Below are 23,305 nucleotides of genomic sequence, written 5' to 3'. Positions count from 1 at the left end.
CTTTCTTTTTTTTTTTCCCCCCCCCCCCCCCCCCCCATCACTGCATTCTGACTGCTGCTCTTGTTTAAATTTCTCTTTGCGCAGGATTCCTCACAAGCCATTCCCCTGGTCGTGGAGAGCTGCATACGATTCATTAGCAGACACGGTGAGTTTATGGACAAAAGGTATCCTGTGATAGTTCTGTAAAATGAATGGCGATATAGAAGCCTTCTGAAAAACGTTCAGAGTAGCTCGGGACACAGTGCTTGTGCAGAGGAATCCTAGAGACTGCAATATAAAGAAACTATCACTGACCTTTTGGCTATATTGTTGGTATTGTGTGCATGATCACTTTTCCAAATGGTTATTGCAAATAACTGACCTTGCCAATGTTGTTCTTCCAACAATATCCCTTTGTTTCTTGTAAAACAAGGTTCGCATCCTTAGATACCACTCAGGCCTCACCTCCACTCACCTTGCTTTGAGCCCTGAAATATGGCCTTCACCAACAATAATTGCACTTTTCCTAGAGGAGGAGGAATACTCTAAGTATTTTAATGTAGGAGGTCAAGTAGTGAATTAATTGCTTACTTATTGCCGCAGTGGGATGATTTATACCTGTTTCGAAGGTTAACTTCACAGCCTTGAATGCTGTAAAAGATTTTAGATGTTTATTGTAATTTGTTTTCCTTTTTAATCGGTATCATTTGTTAGTAGCATGTGAAACAGCTGTTAATTAACATATGTAGAAAGAGATTGAATTCATCTTCATTAACCAAGACACAGAGCCAGATAGTAGGTCCCGTTTCATTTTTGTTGTTTAATTACCATTTTAGAAACTATAATCTAGAGTCCCATTCTCATCATCACTTGGAAGAACCAAGTGCTCTAATCCTTCATTAAGGCCATACTTGGACATTTGCTGGAAAAATTATTGAAACCACATTGCAATGCAAACCAAACTGGGGCCATCAGGAGATTTTATTTTTTAGACTCATTTTCTTGGGTTGGCTTAGATCTCCAAAAGACAGATTTTTCCAACAAACTCAACTGGTTTGGTTTTTTTGCTCTGAATGTCAGATTGTGGCCTTACAGGTACAGTTTGTAATTGGAAGGAATGTGCTTTTATACAACAAATCCACTTTGGGCAGAAGAAATTATAAAGCTGTCTGCCTGACGCACTTACATTGCGGGAATGAATTTTGTTGGAGGTAGCCTGACATTTCTAAATGTTTTGCTGCGTAGGTGTGGGATGAATGTCACTTTCATTCTTGCTTCTCTGCACTTGGGATTGTTTCTTTTCACTGTTCATAGCTGTGTGTCACAGCTACCAGATACAGCCACATACTGCAAAGGTTTCATTGCGTTGTGATAAAAACAGTCACAGAAATTGAGAGGAAGAGGCCACAGATGCACTCAAGAGAGCTTATTGGTTTATAGCCATTATTATAAATAAAGCAAAGACGTTGCAGCGTTCCCTGTTTCAGAAAGTCTACGGTTAACAGGCTTGAATGAGTGGGGGTTGACTTCCCTACGTGAAGCATATACTTTGCTCATCAGTTGATTTGTAACGGTTGTTGCTCATCTTACACGTACCAACAAAATTGTTATGATGGTAGGATATTGGAACATCTCACCTACTTCATAACTGGTTTTAAGGGCATTGCTAATGCTTACTTTTTAGCAAGAATGTCTTAAAGACTATCTGAGAACCCTAGATAGCAGGTCATGCTGGGGTAATTAAATGCTTCCGTTTCAATTGGCTGATTTGCTCTGGGCCTTTGCGGTATCGCTCTGGCAAAATAAACTGCTTCATTGTGTAGTTAGCCATATTTTACTTCTGGCTGATATACCGTTAGTTTATGACTTTCTCTGGGTTGTAAAATCCTTTGGGGATCCTTCAGGGTAAAAGATAACATGCATGGCTGTTATAAGCCAGTTATTCTGTCAGTTTATGAAGAAGGGTTAATATTTTTTTTCTCCGTGGTGCTGAGTTCTGTTTTTACATATTCTGTATGTGCCTCGACATATAAGGGAAAGACGGCTTTTAAAATGGCATACTTTTGCCTGTGTTGCTTATGTTTCCTGTATCATATATGCTGTAGCTGATGAAGGTGCCAGCTTATCTTATTTTTATCAACATCTCTTACTGTCTTACAGGTTTGCAGCATGAAGGGATATTCAGAGTGTCTGGGTCACAGGTTGAAGTAAATGACATAAAAAATGCATTTGAGAGAGGTAAGGAGGATCTTAGAAATTATTGCCAAATATATTAATTTGTTTAAATGTTCTGAAATGGCGTGTTTTGAATGCAACTTGCTATATTTTGTTCTTTTGATGTTTGTGTTTCCTAAGTGAGTCTAGCCCAGACACTTTTCTAGTGGTCGTTAACCATGAATACTCAGTTGTTTGGCATTATGCTTTATATCTTTTAGAGTGTCTGTATAATAAATATTCTGAATTCAATCTTCTTTCATGTCTGATAGTTTATTGATTATTTGTAGCACTAAAGGATATAGAGAATTTCATTATTGGGTGTAACTGCATTTTCCTACCCTCTCCCCCCAGCTCTTTGTGAATAGGCTGGATGCTAGAGGATGAAATTCTGTTTTTTCCATGTTCTTGAGGCACAGCTTGGCTACATTTATTCTAAATATCAGCAAGTGAGAGAGTAAATTTCAAGACACTGTTAACTTGACATAGCTTTTAATAGATTTGATTTTCTTTGTGAAGAACCATTCCATACAGAGGCAAAGAACGACTGGGAGCCTCCTCACTCATCAGCTTCTAGCTGGGCCGTTCTCCCTAGCAGCGCAGGTTCAGAAGAGCTTGCTCTTCAGGCAGTCCTTGCAGCCCATCTCCCCAGTGGGTCACTGAAAACAACAGGGCTCGTGTTAATTCCCTGAATACACCACTCCAAAAGAATATAGGTAGTGTGTTTCTATGCTTGCTGTTGGAAGAAACGAGCAGTAATCACTTAGGTGTAGCAAGTTTATTTTGCTTTTGGGAAGAGAGGAGTTTCATGGACAACATGTATGAAACATGGCACCTAATTTCACCTGTCTTCATCTCTGTCTACCTGAGAATTAAAATCCTCAAGAATAGAGGAAGCAGAAATGTGTATCATAGACTGCAGGTAAAGGCTTGATATTGGAATGAAAGACCTCTTTTTTAAAATAAAGGAAATACCAGTCATCTTGGGGAAGATAGCCAGTTGTTCCAGCACTAACATGCAGAAATAAAAAGGGGTTTGGGTTTTGGTGGTGGTTTTGGTTTTGTTTTTTTTTTCCCTTCATCTCAGTTGTCTCTGTAAAGCATATGATATACAGAACTGACAAAGTTAACAATAATGTCTTTGCAGTTTATTACTTCATCCAGAACCCTTGGTGGCAGTTAATATCAAGGATAATGCTTCGGTTTGTAGTGGCCCATTTATTATCCTGTGTGTTATTAAGATAATAGGCAAGCTTTGGTAATTTCAGTCACATAATGGATATATATAGCCTCAATTTGAGGATTGCCCCATCATTAAATCTAATTATATCTGATAGGGAGTTTTCCCTAGGGAACAACTCCTTAAGTGGGCATCTTTTCTTTTGTAATACAGACAAACTGTGGCATATCTGCAGTGACAAATTATCTGTCCCAGAAACACTCCCCTGCCTCCCCGCCAATTCAGCGTAAGATGTCTGCATCCTGCTGAGCCACGTGCACGATGCTCAATGGCCTCTTGCGTGTGTACTGAATCCACCTTAGCTTCACTTGTGAGTTTGCATAAAGACCCGCTCCTGGACTCATGTAATATTCACCGCCGTGGTGGATCTGTGAAGTTCGCACCCCAGCAAAATATCTGGAGCACAGAGCCTGGAAGTGTTACTACCGGTCTAGGAGCAACGCCACCCTCCGTGGGCGTGAGCCAGGCACTCCAGTGTCAGACTGTAATCTGCTTGATAGAAAGCTGTCCCAGGTCTCCTGGGATTGCTGTCAGAGGCTTCCCTTCTCGACTGCAATGCACAGGAGAGGTCTCTCTCTACCTCACGCTGGTTGCAATGCAGTTCGAGTAGGTGGGATTAACTTTGTGCTGCATAAATCCTTTTCTCCAGCTGAGGTGCATCCTTCCAGTCTGATTCTTTTCTCCAGTATTGTGATTTTTCTTGCCTGTTTTTCTTTGTTTGTCGTGAAGGGGAAGATCCGTTGGCTGGGGACCAGAATGACCATGACATGGATTCAATAGCAGGAGTTCTGAAGCTCTATTTTCGAGGGTTGGAGCACCCTCTTTTCCCCAAGGATATCTTTCACGATCTGATTGCCTGTGTCAGTAAGTATATGAAGATCTGAAAAGAAATAGGATTAATTTTTCCAGTCTCATCTTCCACTTTCCTCTCTTCCCCTCCCCCTTTTTCCTGGCTCCAAAATAATCTTTTTATGGTTGATTTGGTTGGGTTTGTGTTGCACTGGTATCCTAGTCTCTGTTAGCCAGAGTCTGGGCATTTACCTGGTTACAGCCATCCTTATTCTGATAGCAATTTTTTTAATGAATGAACAAGGAGATAGGAATGAATAGATTTTTAAGGGCTGTGTCATGGATTTTTCTGAGACAGTGCTTCGTGACAGGATTCTTTTAAAACAGAATAAAACAAAAACCTCCACTTCCGAAAAATAATCTTTAAGACCTCTCATCAGAAGGTGTCAGAAACGCCCTCTCAGAAGTAGGGATCGCCAGCAGGGTTTCTTGCCCTGTGTGCTTTCGCTAGCGTTGATAGATACACACTGCCTGTATGTCTGGTGCCATGCTTCTGCATGCTCTCTTTAGCTGGCAAGGTCGTAGCCATATACCTTTTAGGCTCATAACCATGAGGGGCCATCTATTGACTCCTGTTAAAGACTATCAATCATGAGGTCAGTCACAGTCCAGTTGTTAACATTTTTGATGGTTTCTAAAGGTGGTTCTGGTGGGCAGAGGTTTGTTTGTGGTTTTTGTACATGAGCAACCTCATTTTAAATGGCCTGACTATTGCCATGTCCTTCAGAATCGAAGAATGATTCTATTGTCCAAGCAGTGAAATGGCCTTTGCGGTGGCAGCCTTTGAAGTAAAGCAGAAGATAACTGCTTCTAAAATGGCTTGTGGTTTTCTTCTCCTGATAAATGCATTTACAGAGTTGAATTCACATTATATGAAAAGAAAAATCTGCTTCCAAATAAGTTCTCCCTTCTGAGATGATTTATGCTGCCCACTTATTTCTCAGTAGGCTGCTGCACACAGTGCTTTTTGCCTCACCCTTTAACTATGTTAATTTGCCTTTGAGTGTTATACAATTTCTGCCTTAAACACCCACCTTTCTAAGCTAACTTCAATGAGCTATTGTGCCAGAACTATTGAAACAGATGACATCCAGTGCTCCCACGCTAGGAAGGAACTTGCAGTGAAGTTTCACGTGTTCAGGGACCTTCGTTGTCAAAGGCTTCACCAGCAGGTTCTGCAGCCTTTGTGTTCCCATGCTGGGCAGTGCTGGAGGATCCAGAAAATGGGCAGACCCTTCCTTCCTCCTTTTGCTGCTGCTCTGCTGGCTGCCCTTCTTAATAGTTTGCCCAGGAACCATCATAGTATACTGGTTGCATTTGGACTCAGTGGCAAGTTGTGGGTATGGTGATACGATGACTGTGGTGCTCTTTCTTCCTTTCAGCGATGGATAATTTACAAGAGAGAGCGCTCCACATCCGGAAAGTGCTTCTGAACCTGCCGAAGACCACTCTGATTGTAATGAGATACCTCTTTGCATTCCTCAATCAGTGAGTATCCTTGAGAGCACCATGGCCCTGCTGTAGGACTTGGTGTAAACATGATAAACGGCAGAACCAACCTTGACATTGCTCCGTGTGATCTGAGCAGCAGTTCAAGGTACAAATGCCACAGTAGCTTGCTATTGCATCTGCCTTCCTGGGCTTTTCAGCCTTGCTGAATGATACGAATGCAATCTCAAAGGAGTTCCAGAAATGAAAGTGAATAATGTGCTGGTAATCCAAGCAAAAAGTGATATGGAAGAGTCAGAAACGGGGTTCTACACCAGCAAGGAGCACTATGTACTAAGTAGTGTGAGTGGTGGAGAGTGAGTGCATTTTTTTTAAAACAGTCCGCTGCATCTGGCTGGTTCATTGGATAGCCTGGCAGCAAGGAGTCAATAGCTTCCTCCAGTAACGTGGTCTTGACACCTGAGGTAGCATAAAGGAAAAATGTCCTAACCAAAAGGTTATATATACATTGTCAAAGCCCTTTGAATGCCATTTAGGTGAAAGAGAAATACAACTGTAAGGCAATATTTTGACCTAACAGACCTGAGGCTTACTGTCTGCTTTTGTAAAGCTCCAGTTCATCAGCTGCTTTTGATGAACATCTTATTCCTTACATTAAAATGAAGCAATGTCAGGGTTTGAGGTTTTTCTAAAAGATTTGTATTAAAATGGAGCAGGACATTTACTAAACATATCCATATATTCAAGTGATTATTTCTCTTTGGAAAGCAGGGGGTTTCACAGGTGTCACTCCTGGAGTCACTGAAATGTGACTTTCCAGTCTCAGTAGCTTTTAATTATTCCAAGTAGGGATCTAGAAAACAGGGAGTTTCAAGCGGAGTTGTATTGGAACTTAGTTTTCTGTTCAGTCTTTACTTGGTACCTGAAAGGCGTAAATTGTAGGTTTGGGACAAAATTTAGTCAGATAAAAATAGTGTTTTTTAAAAAAGGCACCACATAGAAACTACAAGATTCAGATTTGCTGGGAAATCCTGAAGAAGAGTCCCAAAAAAGGCCCACTTGAGAAGCTCCTGGGCAATTACAACCCATTACAAGAGAAAGGTTGTAATGTTCGGCACACTTGATCATGTGCATTTAGGCAGAGAGGACCTGATATAACTCTGGTATTGAGTGCTGGGCTACGAACAACAATAATACAGAAGAATTAAAGATGAAGATTAAAGAAGAATGCTCTCCCCTTGTAAAGTCAGCACCCAGTATTTTTCGCATAGTCTCGAGCTTTCAAACTCCCTTTGGGCTTTCTGTTTCATTTCTCTGTAAATGCCATCGGTATCTCATTTTTTACATGGACACAGAACATTCATGTCCCAGCTGATCAGCTTCAAACAGCAGAAAGCCCAAAGCAAACCTTCCCAGCTCAGCTGTGTGTTCTCCAGCAGGTGATGATGATGATAATGTTGTTTTCTGCTGTTAACCCTCCTCCCTGCTTCTGTTTTTCGCAGTTTATCTCAGTTCAGTGAAGAGAACATGATGGATCCCTACAATTTAGCCATCTGCTTTGGGCCAACACTGATGTCTGTGCCTGAAGGTCATGATCAAGTCTCTTGCCAAGCTCATGTCAATGAATTGATCAAAACCATCATCATCCAACATGAGAACATCTTCCCAGGACCAAGGGAGCTGGAGGGTCCAGTCTATAGCAGAGGTGGAAACACCGAGGATTACTGGTATGATAGATACCACTGAGGGGAAAATGCATGGGTGGATATTTATTTATGGATTAGCACACTACAGTCATGCGTTCTGCATTGTCAAATTCTGGATTCAAGCATCTGGCCCAGCCTTTCAAAAATCTGTTTTATGGAAGAGAAGATGGCTCTGGTATCTCTGGAGAGTCATCAACTTAAAAGAAATAAGCTGGTAGAAAGTAGATACTCAGTTGTCAAATCTAACTCACTTGTCTTGAAGGGCAAGGTTGTGTAGGGATTTTCTTGGATGTTCCGGTATGGTAGCTGCCAAAATCAATCTTTTTTTTTTTTCCTTTTTTTTCTTCTTTCTCCTGCTTTTGCCTTTTTTTTTTCTGCTTGCCTTGAGTGCCTTTGCTTCATATGCAGGGGTCACTTGCAACTGAACCTAGAAAGCTGTGGCATGGTTTAATTTTCAGGGCAGCACTGATGGTGGGGGAGGGAAGAGGGAGGAATGCAAAATTACCGTTTCCATCCAGTTTAAAGCTCAAGAGGCCCGGCCGTGTGTTCAGTCTGAAAGCCACATCTGGAAACAATTCAGCCAGAGCGGCTCCTGTCATCTGGGGTAGAAGGTTGGGGAGTGGGGGAAGGAAAGGAGGTGTTTTCTTTCCTACTGGCCAAGCTGATCTCTCCCTCTGAAAATGAGGAATGTTAAATTGTCTCCTGCTTCTCCCCCCCCTTCCTTCCCTCCTCCAGTGCCAGTCCTACTTCCTACTGGCCAAGCTGATCTCTCCCTCTGAAAATGAGGAATGTTAAATTGCTTCTCCCCCCCCTTCCTTCCCTCCTCCAGTGTCCCAGGAATGCAAATGATTATTTTCATTTAAAAATAAATAACCTTCAGTGTCCCAGGAATGCAAATGATTATTTTCATATACTAAAATAAATACATTTTTAAAATGAAGTCACTCTGGTGACAGAGCTAGCCTTGTTTGCCCGACTTGTTTCAGAGTAGCTTTAACTATCAGCTCACTCCACGTACATGCGGTGAGGTGAGGAGAGGCTCCTCTATGCTGACTGCTGTATGCAGAAGACTTGCCAGAGCCTCTTTTAAAAATTCTGTCAGTTTTACCCTTCACTCTGATGTTTTTAGCTGATGTTACATGTGAAAGAATTGTAGAGAAAAAAATTTAAGAATCTTTATGACCTTCAAGAAACACATTAACTTTTGGTTATTAAAACATTAAGGTTTTGTCCCTTAAGGTGAAGGGAATAAAAATGTGAACTGTTCAACACACTCTGTAGCTTGGGTGATGCTTCGTGTGAGTATGTAGGAGGCAAAATGTCCTGGAAGGTGATACCAGTTTTCTGAAGGCATTTGGTTTTTCTTCATTGCCCTTCCTAACCACCCTGACCTGAGACCCTGTTAAGCAGAGAAGGGTAGAAGCAAGCATGGGAGACTGCTTAAAGTCAGAAAGAAGCATCTGGTTCCCATTCAAGCCTTCTCATAGCCCTGGTATTTAGATAGTTGTTAGTTATTGCCTATAGGGCTCCTTGCCGCAAGGCGTGCAAGCAGCAGAGTGAATCCTTGTAGTTCAGCTGATTCGTCAGAGAATGGAGCCTGCTACGTTTGTGATCTCACGGTGCCACTTCACTGGGCTGAGGTGTCTTTGTGCCAGGGAACTTGCAGGCAGCGCTTTGGCGTGGAGGCTGCCCGGGCTCGGCGCCACGGCTCGTGTGCTCTGCGCCTCCGTGCCTGCGCTCTCGCTGCGAGCAGCACTCGCTTCGAGTCGGCAGCTGCCGAGGAGCTTTGAAATGGCTTGCCTCAGGCAGAGGAGGGTAGGGCAAGGTTCAGAGTTTGACAAATTCAGGGGTGTGCTGCAGGCATCTTTGAAATACTGCCTTTGAGTCAAGCCTAGGACTGTGCTGCATCTGTCTGTCCATCTGAGGCTGCACGAGGACAGCACGGGGAGAGTCCAGGAGTCCTGCATACCGGCAAGTGAGACCATCGGAATCACAGGGAAGAAGATAGCTTATAGATGCTCAACTTGCATTGCATTCCTCTGGCGGTATATATTGCTTGCACTTTCAGAGCCGTCGGGGTGAAACCCAGCAGCCTAGCACTAACCACTGCGGCATCCCGGGGCTCATGTGACAGAGAGACTGAGTCTGCAGCAAGGACAGGTTTTTTGGTGGAAAGTGCTGTTGGAGGCATGGATAGGAAGAGGCACGTGATCTTTGTGCAGTATTTGAATCTTTAGCGTTGGCTGTACGCGACATTACTTCACAGTCTGCATGAAACTTTAGCCCTCAATGCTGTGTTCCTCTTGGGACCTCCATTTGGCTTCAAATTCTTCTGTAAACTTTATTAAGTAGCATAAAGGCTTTGCAAAGGATGGGAAAGGTTGATTCCTGAGGTACTGACTCAGAAGATGGTGGGGCAGCTTTGTGTCATGTGGATTAAGCATAATGAGATGCCAGAATTATCCAAACGTTTTACCCCTCCTGCTTTTTCTTTTTTTCTTTCCTTTAAAAGAGTGTAGGAGGTAGATTACCAAAGGGAGAGCACTTTACATCTGTGATCACTTTAACCATTGCAAGGCCAAAACGAGGGATGAACTTATTACTGTGTGAACAGAATTAAAAATCGCTTCTAACGAGTTACAGTGTAAGAGTGCAGCAAATGCGTTTTGTCTTTAGCAACAGCGTCTGGTAAGATGAGGAGTGAGCACTTTTTTTCTTCTAAGATGAGCAGGCAGGGCAGGCAGGCAGCGCTGCCAGCTGGCAGCAGGTCTGTGGAGCTGCTTGGGAGAGGCAACGGATCCTCTTCCAGTTTCCTTTCTGCTCCTGTCCTGAGGGAACTGCTCGTGTAGCTTCTTACAAAAACATAACCTTTGGTTGCCACTTGTTGTCTATTGATCCTTTCAAAGCTTTTCTTCATGCAAAACATAAATAAATGAGTACTCTTGGTGGTTTAGGTGCTCTGTAAATAAAGATTCCAGGCAATTCACCTGGCTATGGGAGTCGTTCAGTGAAATGAATGGGACAATTTAAGATTGTGATAAAAGGGAAGGAGGGAGATGACAAACTCGGACCTGGAAATACCATTATGAATTGAGAAATAATTTCCCCCAAGAAGTGGCAGCTATCTCATCAGTCATCTAATGAGCTAATTAGAGCAATGGAGAATACAGCTGAGGGAATAATTCTGGCACAGCAGAGAGGAGCTAGACCCAACATGCCACTGCTGTCTGACTTCTGAACATCTCCAGAGGTCCAGGTTATAAGATCTGAAGCTGGACTTTCCCGATACAGGAAGGTTAACGAAGATGTTCGGTTTGCTTGATCAAATAAGAACTTAGCTTGATTTTTATCCACACTGACTTCAGTACGTACAAATGCATCCACAAAGTGTCTGTCACAGTGGAACCTAGATATTGACTTCTGATATGATGTTCCTAGTTAAGTTATTTTTTATTTTTGTAAATGAGGAAACTCAATTTCTACCAGTGTAAAGCATCTTCTCTGTTTCCTTCTGTTGTAGCGAAAGTCCTCACGGAGAGAGAGCCTCAACAGAAGACTCTGTTCAGGATGTTACGGCTGAACACCACACCAGTGATGATGGTATGCAAAGTCCATTAACTCCTTGGTTAACTGGTGCAACCTGCTGTGGGGGAGGCAGAGAAGATAGTGCCTTGCAGTTTAAGTTCAAAGTTAGATCCAAAGTGGAGCTTAAATCAGAATAGCCACTTGAAACATCACATACAGCATTTGATGCCAAAAAGTAAAAAGGTATGGGATCAACAGGAACCTTTAGAAGTTACCTGACCTTTTTTAAAGTATCCCTTTTTCAAGGGTATCTTATCTTAGCAGCAGGCCTGGACACTCTCCACGCTTGCATGACTGTTTGAGCTCATCTGTACCCTAGAAGGATCCTAGAGTTGGAAGTCATGGGAGAAGCATAGAGCCAAAGGCTGGATATGTTTCAGCGTGTGCTTCCGCTGAAATTTCCCCTTTCAGTAGCTTTGGCAAGTGAATTGTGAGTGCCTTAAGCCACAGTGCTTCTGCTTTAAGGAAGCAAGCAAAATAAAATCAAAAACTGTTTGTCTTCCACTGGGAGCCAGGTTTTAGGCTGGAGGGTCCTGGTGTCCTCTAATTTTTTGTGTCGTCTTTGGCAAACTCTGTTACCCTTCTTGCCTGATCAGTGAAAAAAGGGGTGCTAACACTGAGAATTTCACCATATTTCTGAAGGAAAAGGTGACACCACAGTCTTGGAGTGTCTGTTGATACTTCCAAAGCCTCTTTCTGCGATGGGGAACAGCTGCATGTGAGCTCCATCCAGAGCAGAGGAAAAGAATACATTACTGATGTGAAATGGTGGTCCCCAGAATACTGACCAGCATGTAAAGCAGACTGACCAAAACAGGACAGAATACGGTTTTATTCTTGGGTTTTGGCCCCTTGCAATTGTCTAAGTCAGTCCTGCAGTGGTTTTACTTGTGATGGCCTCAGTTGTAAAGGTGGGAAGAAGGTAGCATTCCTTTAAAATTAGGTGTGGTATCCTTTTTGAGCTGGTCTTCAGGAGTTTGCTCAATAGCCCTGCCATGTGCTCCTGTGCTGCTTTTTGCTCTCTTTCCTCCAGCAGTTGCCTAACAAACCTTTCCCATGGCATTGCCGTGCTCATGCTGGCTTCATGGTGTTCACACACCAATAACAAAGGAAACGATGTCGAGCACTGCTGGAAAATCAGTTCTCCCTCGGCAAGGTCAAGCACTGTTACAGCAACTCCTCACCAAGGTTGTTGGGAGGAAACACAAAGCCTATAGGAATGAACCATGAGTTCGCCGTCTGTCTTGAACAGACTGTTCTTTCTGCAGAGTGTTAGCTGCTTAAAAATGCATGAAAACGTGTCCTTTTTGAGTTTGTACCTAAAGAAGGAGCAATTTCATTGCTGTAATGAAGGAAAGGCTAACTCTTCCCATATCTGTAAAGCCTGGGACTAAAGCTCTCAGGCTGAAACACCATGGGGTGTACTGGCATTGTTTCTGCATGGGATTTTTAGATTGCTCATGTAGCTGCGAGGGCACAATGATGGGAAAATGAGCAGTTAGAGATTAGAGAAGGACACTGTTTTATAGCCTCTGGAACTAGATTGTGTGGGGCCCCTGAGCAAGGTAAAATTTAGAAGCGTTTTGGATGGAGTTCTGCAACCTACACGGAATATTCCATAGGAAGCATTTGGGAGGGAGCATTTGGCACCAAAGCAGAGGAGGGAGCTGGGCCTCTATCTTTTTGAGGGAGCAGCAAGGTCTGGTTAACTAAGGAGTCTCACATCCTTCTAATTGAGCTGTGCAGTGTCACACCTCAGGCGTACTTGTCAGAAGTGCAGCGTACAGCTCCGCGACTCAGTGGGACGGATGTTCTTAGGTTTTTCTCACCCCTTCAGTCTTTAGATGTGACCAAGCCCTTTTGCGCCTTTAGTGAGCTCCTCTTTCGTGAGGCTGGCACTAGTCTTCTCAAAGTAAAGCTGTCATCCCAGCCGCCTTCACTGAAGGAAAGAATCAGTTTTGGGGTGGGGGGAGAGGTCGTGTTTTGCAGAGCATCGGTGCTGTTCACCGGCAGCCTCGCTGTACGAGTGAGTGGACGCTCTGGTTTGAGACACGCATAAGAGGTCAGAAATGCCGAAAGCCAAGCAGGTCATATGTTCATTAAATTATTTGTATGAGTGGAAAGATTTTAAACTGCTGCTTTCCTGCACAGGCTGTCAGACTGGCAGGGGTAATTGTTTGGCTTAGCCTTATTGCTCTTTATTCACGCAGCTTTCTTCTCTGAGCATAAGTGTAGTAGGAAAAAGCTACTGGAAATGAGAGTCTAAAATCACTTCTCTGGATGAAAGCCAGAGTCCTAAAAAGCAAATTGGAAACATAAGAAACCTGAGTGCCGCACTCATCTGGAACAATAAACACTTCTTAATGAAACAGATGGAATTTACAAAACCACACTCCCATCCCCTTCGTAAACGGAGGGGGACACCAAAAAACAGCATTATCGTTTTTTTAGTGTTATGAAGAAGCTGGCTCCAGAGGCAAAACAAGCAAGAGGAAAGAAGGAGCCAAAACCAGATAACCATGTGCTTTGGGGAGTCTGGAGCAAGGCGGCTATCGCGAGCTGCAAACGTGGGCCGGGCTTTTCTCACCCTTGCAAATCTCTCGCTGGTTGCTGAGGGCTGATAATGGGATTCGTGTGAGGCTGACCACAGGCTTACCTGAAATGTGTGATTTGACAGAATTCTGAGCTGTCTGGTTTATTAATGGAGAAATTAGTTGTTGGGGGGGTCGATCTAGCAGACCCTGTTGCTGATTGCCCTCAGTGCTCAGTCACTTCATGCTTTGTAACTACAGATGCTGACGGGGCGCTTCGGTGGGGGATGCTTCTGCTCTGCTCTCTCAGACCAGCTGGTGAGATAGTGGTACTGCAGCGTCAGCTCGCTCAGATGGATTTACACTATATATTTTCTCAAGCCCAGCTACTACCTTGCCTGCCTATAGGCAGCCTTGGAGACCTAATCCTTGAGCGTATGCTCTCCCAAGGAATAATTGTAAAAGCTGCGGCTCATGTTTGGCCTTCCAGTCCTTTTTGACTGGCTTTTGCACTGTAGAAGCTTCCCGTGATGCAGAGATCTCTGTATGAAATGGCATATCTTTCCTTGTCCAGGAAGAGGAACCACAAATCTCTTTCTCCAGGAAAGAACTCAATTTCCATGGACCGCTTGGCTGTGTTAAATCTCCTTTAAAGTAATTAGAGGCTGAACTCCACTGGGGCTGCGTGGTTGAGCTCATCTCCATTCCCCTGATTCCTGCCTAGAATTGGGAGCTGGCTTAATATATATTTAGACTCAACCAATGGCAGATTTTTCTCAGTCTTAAAAATAATCCACGTGAATGTCATATTGATTTTTCCTGAGTGTCTAAATGCCCATATTGTCCCGTATAATATCAGAGTCCTACAGGGACCCAGATTAGTGGCTGGTTGCAGACAAAGCATGGCTGTAGTTCTTCTGTGAGCTTTTCAAGTAGGAGCAGTCAGATTTGGAGCACGTTGTGCAGTTCCAAGCGCAGGGCTGCTGTGCTCGGCATGCACGGTGCAGCCCAGCTGTATGGAGCCCGGGGGAGCCGCTTGCTCTCCTGATCGCTGCACAAACCACAGCGGTGGAGGCACTGAATGTTTTCGTTAGCTTCCATGACAGTTCGATGAATAGCACGGCCTCCCACAGTGCCAGAATCCGGTCTCCTGGGTCAGGTGAACCTCACAGGCAGCAGAAATTTCCTTCTGAATAGATGCTTTATTTCTGAAGCAGCTTGGAATCAGAGGATGTTTCCGTCCCTAAATGCTAATAACAACTCCTGCTTGCCTGCCCAGGAGGTTTAGTTTAGCTGCCTTTAAGAAAGCGTACCGTAGGCAGATTTTTGTCTGGAACATACCTGATTGCTACCCAGCTTTGAAATTTTTTTTATTTTAATGAGATACTAATTTTGCCATTGCCACTTCCATCTTTGTGCGCTTGAATTGCTGTAAGTGCATTTATGACTTGGAAAATGTGAATGTGTCCACCACGTAGAGATTAGGTAAATACTGAAATTGCAACATCCTCATATTATAGGGGTTCCCCTCTAAATCTTACTGCTTCAATGCTCTGCTGCCTTAAGAAGCAACATTTATCCTCTTCCATGCTCTTGTCATAAGCTGTTTTATGGTAGGTTTAAACTGTTGAATACTTACCTGAGCCCAAGTGTTTAGTGAATTATTGTTTATTCCCTTCTATCTCCTAGAGTGTGAGCCCATAGAAGCAATAGCGAAGTTCGACTACATTGGCAGGACTGCACGAGAGCTGTCCTTTAAAAAAGGAGCTTCTCTCTTACTCTATCAGCGGGCCTCAGATGACTGGTGGGAGGGACGCCACAATGGAATTGACGGCCTTATTCCTCATCAGTATATCGTCGTTCAAGACACGTATGTTACACTTTAAGCCCATCTGCAAGATGGGCTTGCTTAAAACTCAGGTGTGGAATGGAGTGTTTGTGTCAAGATGTTGACACCAAGTGGGGAGAGTTCATCCTTTGACCTTCCCTGCAAGAAGGGAGTCCCCTTGAAACAAGCAGAGCTCTGCAGAGGCGTAGGTGTCCACGTATGTGGAGGCGCGATGTAAAAACTGTTCTGGTGCTGCCAGCCTGTTAAAGATGCAGAGCTGGGATCTCCAGGTTGCTCACAGAAGTCAGGCTCTCTCATTTGAAAGATACGTAATGATTCTTAAGAGAAAGATGCTAGTACAGTGCTGTTGTCCCGTATGTATGTTTATATACGCAGTGCTGTATTTGAAATTCAGTGCTGTTGGTCCTGTTTTGGTTGTGATTTCCTTCCCTCCTCCTTCCTAGTGAGGATGGTATCTCTGAAAGATCCAGTCCGAAGTCTGAAATAGAAATAAATTCTGAGCCACCGGAAGAAAAAGTGACTGCTAGAGCTGGTGCCGGTTGCCCAAGTGGGGGTCACGTCGCAGATATTTACCTTGCAAACATCAACAAGTAAGAACAGCCTTGCATTATTTTACTTAACTGTAAAGATCTTGGTGACGAGTCCAGTAAAAGATTTCCTTCCCTGAAAAAGGTTAACTAACGAGCGCTGCCACCATTATTCTCTGCTTCCCCCTCTTCTAACTTGCTTGCATTTTGCTGTCCTCTCTCTCTCTGTCACCAGTGTGGCCAGTGCTCATTTAAAATCCAACTGGCTTATCTTCCCTATCCCCAAGGTGCCGTCTGTTCCTGTTTTCCTGAATATGTCCTATTTTATAAGCTAAATGCACAGAGAAAGGGAGGGGAATAGCGGAGTGAGTTCTTGTAATCGTGTGTTCCCATTCCTTGTTATGTTCTGTGATTTGTTATGTCTCGTTTACATTTAACATGTTTTGTTTTATGGGGTGGGGGACAACTTCTTCAGAAACTAGTGCCATGTTTTGTGCTAAATGACATACCTTAAGTCCCGCCATCTGGCATTGCCCGTAACATTCTTTCGTTTCTCCAGCACTTCTCACCTTAGGTTACTAACCACGTGCTTGCGGTGAAACAACACACCTCCCTGTTGCTCTAACTTGACCTCCTCAACCAGAAATTGTTACTTTAGCCAACACTCAACATAATAAAAAAAATGGGGAATTAAGCTAGTAACAGACTAAATTTCTTGATCTGTTATTTAATTATTCTAGAGCGGACTTATCCCCCATATCTTTCTGATTATTTCCTTAGTATTAAAAAACCCCACGTCTCTCTATTGTGCAGTGAAGGTATTAATATGATAATTGCAGTTTTCTGGGAGTGGATATTTTTAACCTTCAGTTAATTTAACAGAATGTAGTCTATAAAGGCACTAACAGAAACGCATCCTTTTTAAAGGTTTGGACCTGCTAATGTCCTACACAGAGCCTGGCCCTTATGGGGCCTATGGGAATCAGCAGAGCTCCACTGATATCAGTGAAGCTATATTAATCTGCATCAGCTTGGGATCTGGGCTTTCTTTTGTGGTATTTATTGTATGAGCCAATGAAGTATGCCATTCTGCCAGTTATGGACAGATTTGTATAATGAACAGAGCTATGTTGGAGCTTCACCATCTGCTGGTTTTGGTAGTGTTGTATGTAGTGTTTTTAAGAAGCCTCGGTAATGTCCACTCCATTTTTTTTTCCCTTTACTAGGGAAACTGATATTTAGCAATAGTAGCATAAGACTCATTTTGTTGTTTTTTCTTTAGGAATGAATCTTCTGACCTATGTGTGAACAGACTTGGGCAAAATTAAATCAGATGGTTTCGCAATGACAGTTGTGCCACCCACTGAATTATTATTTGGATGCCAAAATCCTACTGGAGTTAACACTTTCTTGCAGTTATTCATGGGGCTGGTGCTATATATAAATGGATCCTTCCCTGTATAATGGATGCCAAGCTTCAGACCTATGGCATAAAGTATTCTGCTGCATTGGCCTTCATATGGTTTGAATGGAATCGTGCTGTCAGACCGCATGGTGCTGGGGTAGAAACTAAATTGTTTGGACCAGCTCATCCATTTGACATCATCTTTTGTTGTATCTGTAGCCCTACATAGATAATGCCTCATGGTCCTGCTAAAGCAATGAAAAAGAAACATCTGTTACCACCAGCAAATATTGGAAATGATCATTAACCCCAAACTATGGGGTTCTTTGCTTGCCAATCTCTGAAAATAGTAACTTGATGCCTTGGGCCAGGAGCTTAGTAGACTTATACTGTGTCCTCCAGGCAAAAATTGTAGCTCTGCTCTTCTAATGTAATAAAAACACATCATCAAAACCTGTTGATGGCACAGAGGGTGTTTTTTTTGTTCAATTATAAATTCTTTTCTTCTTGACCAAGTTAATTACGTTCCATCCAAGTTTTCTGTTTTTGCTATGAATGTGCACAGCTGCCAGAAACTCAGTCCTGTTGTTAGAAGTGTTAAACTGGAATGATTTACAATTTTACTGTTTCACAATGACTCCTAAAATCCTGGGTGTATTTGTAATCTGGGTATCTTTATGTCTCTTCCCATTGTCCTCTGTGTGTTGTTTTGGGGGGATATCTTCAAATTACAGCCCGTTATGTGTACCTGCTTGTATTGACTTGTTTTGCTTTTGTGACTGAAGGCAAAGAAAGAAACCAGAGTCAGGCAGCATCAGAAGAGCCTTCCGTCAAAGTGACAGCCATGGACTAGGTAGTTCAATGGCAGAACCAGCCTCCCCAGGAGCCATAGCCGGTTCCAGACCCTCATCTCAGCCCATTATGAGCCAAAGTCTTCCCAAGGAGGTTCCAGATAAATGCTCCATCAGTGGCCACGGCAGCCTCAATTCTATCAGCCGGCACTCGTCTCTGAAGAACAGGATAGACAGCCCGCAGATCCGGAAAACTGTGACAGCAGGGAGGTCCAAGAGCTTCAACAACCATCGGCCCATGGACCCTGAAGTTATTGCACAGGTAAATAGGAGTGCTCTGCCTTAAAGATTTGTTTTGGAAACTTAAAGGTTGTTGGATACAATGGGATGTTTCAATGTGAAGTCTGATTTAATCTTGTATCTGTTCCTTTCTTGCAATGCAATATTAACTTACTCCACAGCTTGAGTCTAGTCTTTCAACCTCACTTTGTGTAAGTCACCGAGGCTGCTTTCATGAGTGAAGATAAACAGTCAGGTCCTTCCTCCATAAAAACTTGGCCCTGTTCATTATTCAGAATTTAGTTTCGACAATAAAAACGTCCATTTCAGAAAGTTACACAGATTCCAAAGCTGTCAGCAAAAAATTAAACAATCATAACTTCAAGACATGAGAAAAGTAAAGTATTTAGTGTCAATTTAACATTCTCCTGTCAGTTGTGCAAACTTGCCTGTGGTTAGACATTGGAAGCATATGGAGTAGTACAGTCAAAATAAAAGCAGGCTGCTGAGTTGTACAGTGCTCACAGTGGCATCTTTATATGCTTACAGGGTTCAGTGTGTGATTAGAAACCCACTTTGAACATAATACTGCTAGTTTTCATTAGTTATTTATTTAGACAAGTGCCTTGGAATGAGAGCAGGCTACCGATGCGTATGCAGCTGTGTTTTAACTTTGCAAATTGCTCTGCTTTTGGTACTGACTCCACACACTGACCAGACAACAAGGAAACCGTCTTCTCAAATTCCTTCTGTGCAGCTTAAAGGGAAAGGTGTTCTTAGTGTTTTTCTTCATCTTTGCTAATTTTGACTCAGGCTGGTTTATTACAGATTCTTTCATCTCTGTGCATATTCTCGGCATCTCTGTACGCGGAGATCTGGCCCGTCCCTGTGTCTGGGACCGTAAGCTGCCTCAGCAGCGACTGTCGTTAACAAAAACGCAAGTGGTGTCTTTGCATCCGTGCATCTGTGGTTTCACAAGTAGAACAGAAAAAAATTGACAGTCAAACTTAGATTTGAACAAGTGACAGCTACTAATGGGGTGAATGATGTAAATGTTACAGATTTCCCTCTGCCATGAAGGATCTTCCCTTTCTCCCACTCCAAGTGGTTAGATGTGCCTGCACATGTATGTTGCCTATACCAACTGTTTTCAGTATGCGATGGATCTATCTAAAGCCAAGGAATGCTTGGGTCTCGGATTACAAAGCCAGCCCTGGGAGACCTGACTTCTTTGCCTGGTTCAGGAGTTTGTAGGTTTCTAAAGAGCTGGGGGAAGATATGTGAAAATTAAACATAATTTTTATTGACAAAACAAGCAAGGTCAAGCAATAAATAAGGTCCGAATAAAAATCTGATACGTACTCTGATGGAAAGTTGTATTTTACCGTTATGAGTATCTTTAGCCCATTTATTCTAGTGGAATTATAATATACGGTTCTTGTTGTCTTCATATTTCATTGTCCTTCCAAGGCTTTGGTTGACATAGATCAGTTTCTTTGTTTTTTCAATTAAGCTCTAACTGCAGTTGTTCTGTCTCCTCATCCTGCCAGAACGTTAACTCCATTGTTTTCACTGGAGAAGAGTCTGGGGAGAAAAAGAAAAGGGGGGGGGGGGGGAGAAAAGCTGTGTTAAATTAGTGTTTCTCTTTGCCCCATAGTATCTGTTCAAACACCATCTAATAATCATCATGCATTTTACATATTTTCCCTAACGTCATAAGTAAAATCTGCTTGGCCTCAAGATAGACTCGGGGGTGTCAGATTACTGCCTCTGGTTTCTTCCACCATTCCTTGACTGATTTACCTTCCCCACCCCCTGAAAAACCTCTAAGGAAGCAAAAAAGCTGTAGCCAAACTGTGAGTCACAGAAAGGCTGAGCTCTTCTGCTCTCCAGTGAATTCTGTGCACCAGTGGGCTCCACAGCGCAGGCTGTAGCAAACATGGAGGTCCTGCTACAGCTGAGAACAAAAAAAGCCACGTTTTTATCTCAAAGTTCTCTTTATATTTATTTGTGAATAACTGTAGTATTTTATAAGAGGAAGGAGAAGTGCCAACTTGAATTTCTATATGTGTTTCTGATATCTTCTGTGTTTTCCAAAACATTAACGTTTTGAGTCCCGTGTAATACCTTTCTGGGAAGGGAAGACAACTCGGACAGCAGGAAAACCAATGAGGCAGCAAGAGCACACAAGGATTTCAGCATTTGGTGTGGCCCATCAGCCAGTGTCACAATCATCAATCCTTTCTTCAAGAATTTACTCTCCTGAATCTCACGTGCCAAATAAAGTACAAGAATGGATCCTAATACTTTGAATCGCATGCTTTTCTGTTCGTTGCTGCATTTGGGATTGTACTCGCCTTTGAAGTCCAAGCAGCGTAAGGACCAGATTAGCATCGAGAAAGTGCTAGCAATTGTTTTGCTCCCTGTTGATGGAAAATATTACTGCTTATTGGCTTCAGTATGTAATGCTGTGTAGTTTGGCATGGGTTTCACTTTGACACCTAAAGGTTCTTGACCTGCTAGTTGATTTGAGTGTTGGTGTTTACAGGCTGAAAACAAATACGCCGTTCTCAAAAGACTGACTTTTATCTCTGTATTTATGTGTCTGGGTTCTGTTATTCACTTGGTTTCTCTTTCGTGTTTGCAGGATATTGAAGCTACTATGAACTCTGCTCTGAACGAGCTGCGGGAGCTGGAAAGGCAAAGCAGCGTAAAGCACACGCCAGATGTTGTCCTCGACACCCTGGAGCCTTTGAAAACGTCTCCAGTGGTGGCCCCCACCTCGGAACCTTCCAGCCCTCTGCACACTCAGATCCTCAAGGACACTGAACCAGCTTTCCAGCGCAGTGCTAGCACAGCCGGCGACATACCGTGCACCTTCAGGCCAGTGAAGTCGGTCAAAATGGCCACCCAGGTGAAACCTCCGGCAACTCGGCCGAAGCCTACAGTTTTCCCCAAAACAAACGCCACGAGCCCCGGCGTTGCCTCCTCTGCATCTCAGCAGCCTACTGACAAGTCCTGTACTGTCTGATAAACTTGATGCTGCTCTGTGGATACAACTGTACTGTTTCAGATGAAGAGACTCTGTCAAAAACATTAAAATTCCTATTTAACTAATTTTTTGAACTTCTGCTGAAGGTTAGTTGTGAACTGCTACTTACTGCTGGGAGCACTTCCTGGGAGTGAACTAGGTGGTAACAACCTCGTCCCATGTACCCGCATCAGTGATGTTCGTGAGGCAAAACAGTTCATGCCACACTTAGGAAAGCCAATATCGGGTCACTGTGAAGCTGAGGAGGAAAACACACAAAAAGCGATGAGCTGGATCTTGGTTTCTAGTTGATGCCTTGTTCAAGTGTTTGGCCACTGAAAGAAATATTCAGTAGCATCATGTTTTGAATACTGGTGTAGTGACTTATATATTCTGTGTTTCATTTATCACAGGGAAACAATAGGATAGATTTTAGTCTATTGCATGTTTTGGTGCCACTGTTTACGTGGAGCTTGGACATGCCTGTTTCTTGTGCATTATTATTATTATTACTACGTCGCCCGCTGGTGCCACGGTGGTTAAGGGTCTGTCTCGACTTCCATCACATCCTCTGGTTTTGTTTGTTTGCTCCCCCACTCCTCCCCCCAGGGCCAAAGCTCTTGGCCATCCAGCCTCATCCTTTAGTCGACACTTGTCATGAAAACTAGTTTACTCTGGAACACTCTTAGATTTTGTGGAGTTATACGTAATATGTGTCTGTGCAAATATAAACAAACATGTTCCTGAGGTTTAGGAGCATAAGAGCGAGCCCAGTTGTTGCTTATGGACAATCTAGCTGACTTCCCCCTTTGCTCTCCCATATTGAAAAACAGCTTTATTGTTTTTCAGTGTAATTTTCAGCCCGTAGGCTATGATGTGGTGTGTGGTCTCGGGAGACTGAATGTAAAAACAAGTTAACTTTTGAAAACTAAGCGTACTCTGATGGGAGTTCATTTACTAACGCACACGTTCTTGTTTTGATCATATATCAAGATGGATCCTTACCAAAATCCCAGTTACAAGCACTGTAAAAACTTCAGTCAGAAGTTCTCAAGCTTTGTATCTTCTCCCTCTTTCTGGTTGCAAACGCTTCGGTCAGTGGCTGTGACCGCTATGAACTGCTTTAGGGATCTCTGCTCTTATAGAGCGGTGTAGGAAACGCTGCTGGGGATGGTGACGTGGCAGCATGCAGCTTCTGGAGTGGCTTGCCTACGTGTTCGTTGGTAGACTGGCATGCCTCCGTAGGACTCCGCAGACATGTGAATGAATTCTTAGTATTTGTATTTATATGGTAGGCAGCAAATGCTTCAGCCACTAGCAGGCTGCATGAACTCTTTTGTACTCTGCTGAGAATTTTCCACAATGCTAACATTTATTTAATTTAAAAAAAAAAAAAAAAAAGGCATGTGCCACTTACAGCGGTAAAGAAGATCTCGTGGTCCTGCAAGAGAGGAGACTCTGGCTGACCCTCAGTTCACCTTGTTCCCAAACTTTTCTGGGATTTAAAGAAAAGCTGCACATCTTATGTTTTCATCAGATAAATTCAGGCAAGGACAAGATAAGAAAAGTCATTTTCCTCTCCCGTTTAGCTGAGTTTCTTTTAAATTTGTGGGTTTCTCACACTTAGCTTCCTTGTGACTGCAATGTCATTTTAATTGGCACTTAGTAATTAAAAAAGAAGAAACAGAACTTACATTTCTAAGAACAGTTTCTTCAGTGTACTTTTCTGATACATTTAGGGTGTTACTCAGAGAAATGAACAGGGTTTGACTGTGTCCCTGTCCATCCCCACACGCACACCCCCATCTCTACAGATGTAATATATCCATATTAATGATGGTTTTTGAAAAGACCCAACTTTCTCTGTGCC

General features: G+C 43.1%; 1 protein-coding gene across 2 annotated transcripts in view; it reads left to right on the top strand.

Annotated features, from left to right (window-relative positions):
* Positions 1-22,812, top strand: part of SRGAP2 (SLIT-ROBO Rho GTPase activating protein 2) — a 109,215-nt gene extending 86,403 nt beyond the window's left edge. The window contains exons 13-22 of one of the 2 annotated variants that reach the window (XM_009272766.2): positions 85-145; positions 2,140-2,217; positions 4,163-4,297; positions 5,665-5,770; positions 7,234-7,458; positions 10,958-11,037; positions 15,243-15,423; positions 15,846-15,992; positions 18,120-18,447; positions 21,052-22,812. In XM_009272766.2, coding sequence (XP_009271041.1) covers positions 85-145; positions 2,140-2,217; positions 4,163-4,297; positions 5,665-5,770; positions 7,234-7,458; positions 10,958-11,037; positions 15,243-15,423; positions 15,846-15,992; positions 18,120-18,447; positions 21,052-21,435 — 1,725 coding nt within the window. In that variant the 3' untranslated portion in view covers positions 21,436-22,812. Of the gene's footprint in view, positions 1-84; positions 146-2,139; positions 2,218-4,162; positions 4,298-5,664; positions 5,771-7,233; positions 7,459-10,957; positions 11,038-15,242; positions 15,424-15,845; positions 15,993-17,211; positions 17,282-18,119; positions 18,448-21,051 lie in introns of those variants that run through there. The other variant, XM_019470375.1, reaches the window with a different exon arrangement.
* Positions 22,813-23,305: the final 493 nt, after the last annotated feature.

Source organism: Aptenodytes forsteri, unplaced genomic scaffold (assembly GCF_000699145.1).
Source record: "Aptenodytes forsteri isolate BGI_AS27 unplaced genomic scaffold, ASM69914v1 Scaffold142, whole genome shotgun sequence".
Classification (NCBI taxonomy): domain Eukaryota; kingdom Metazoa; phylum Chordata; class Aves; order Sphenisciformes; family Spheniscidae; genus Aptenodytes; species Aptenodytes forsteri.
This window is presented reverse-complemented; position numbering and strand designations above follow the sequence as displayed.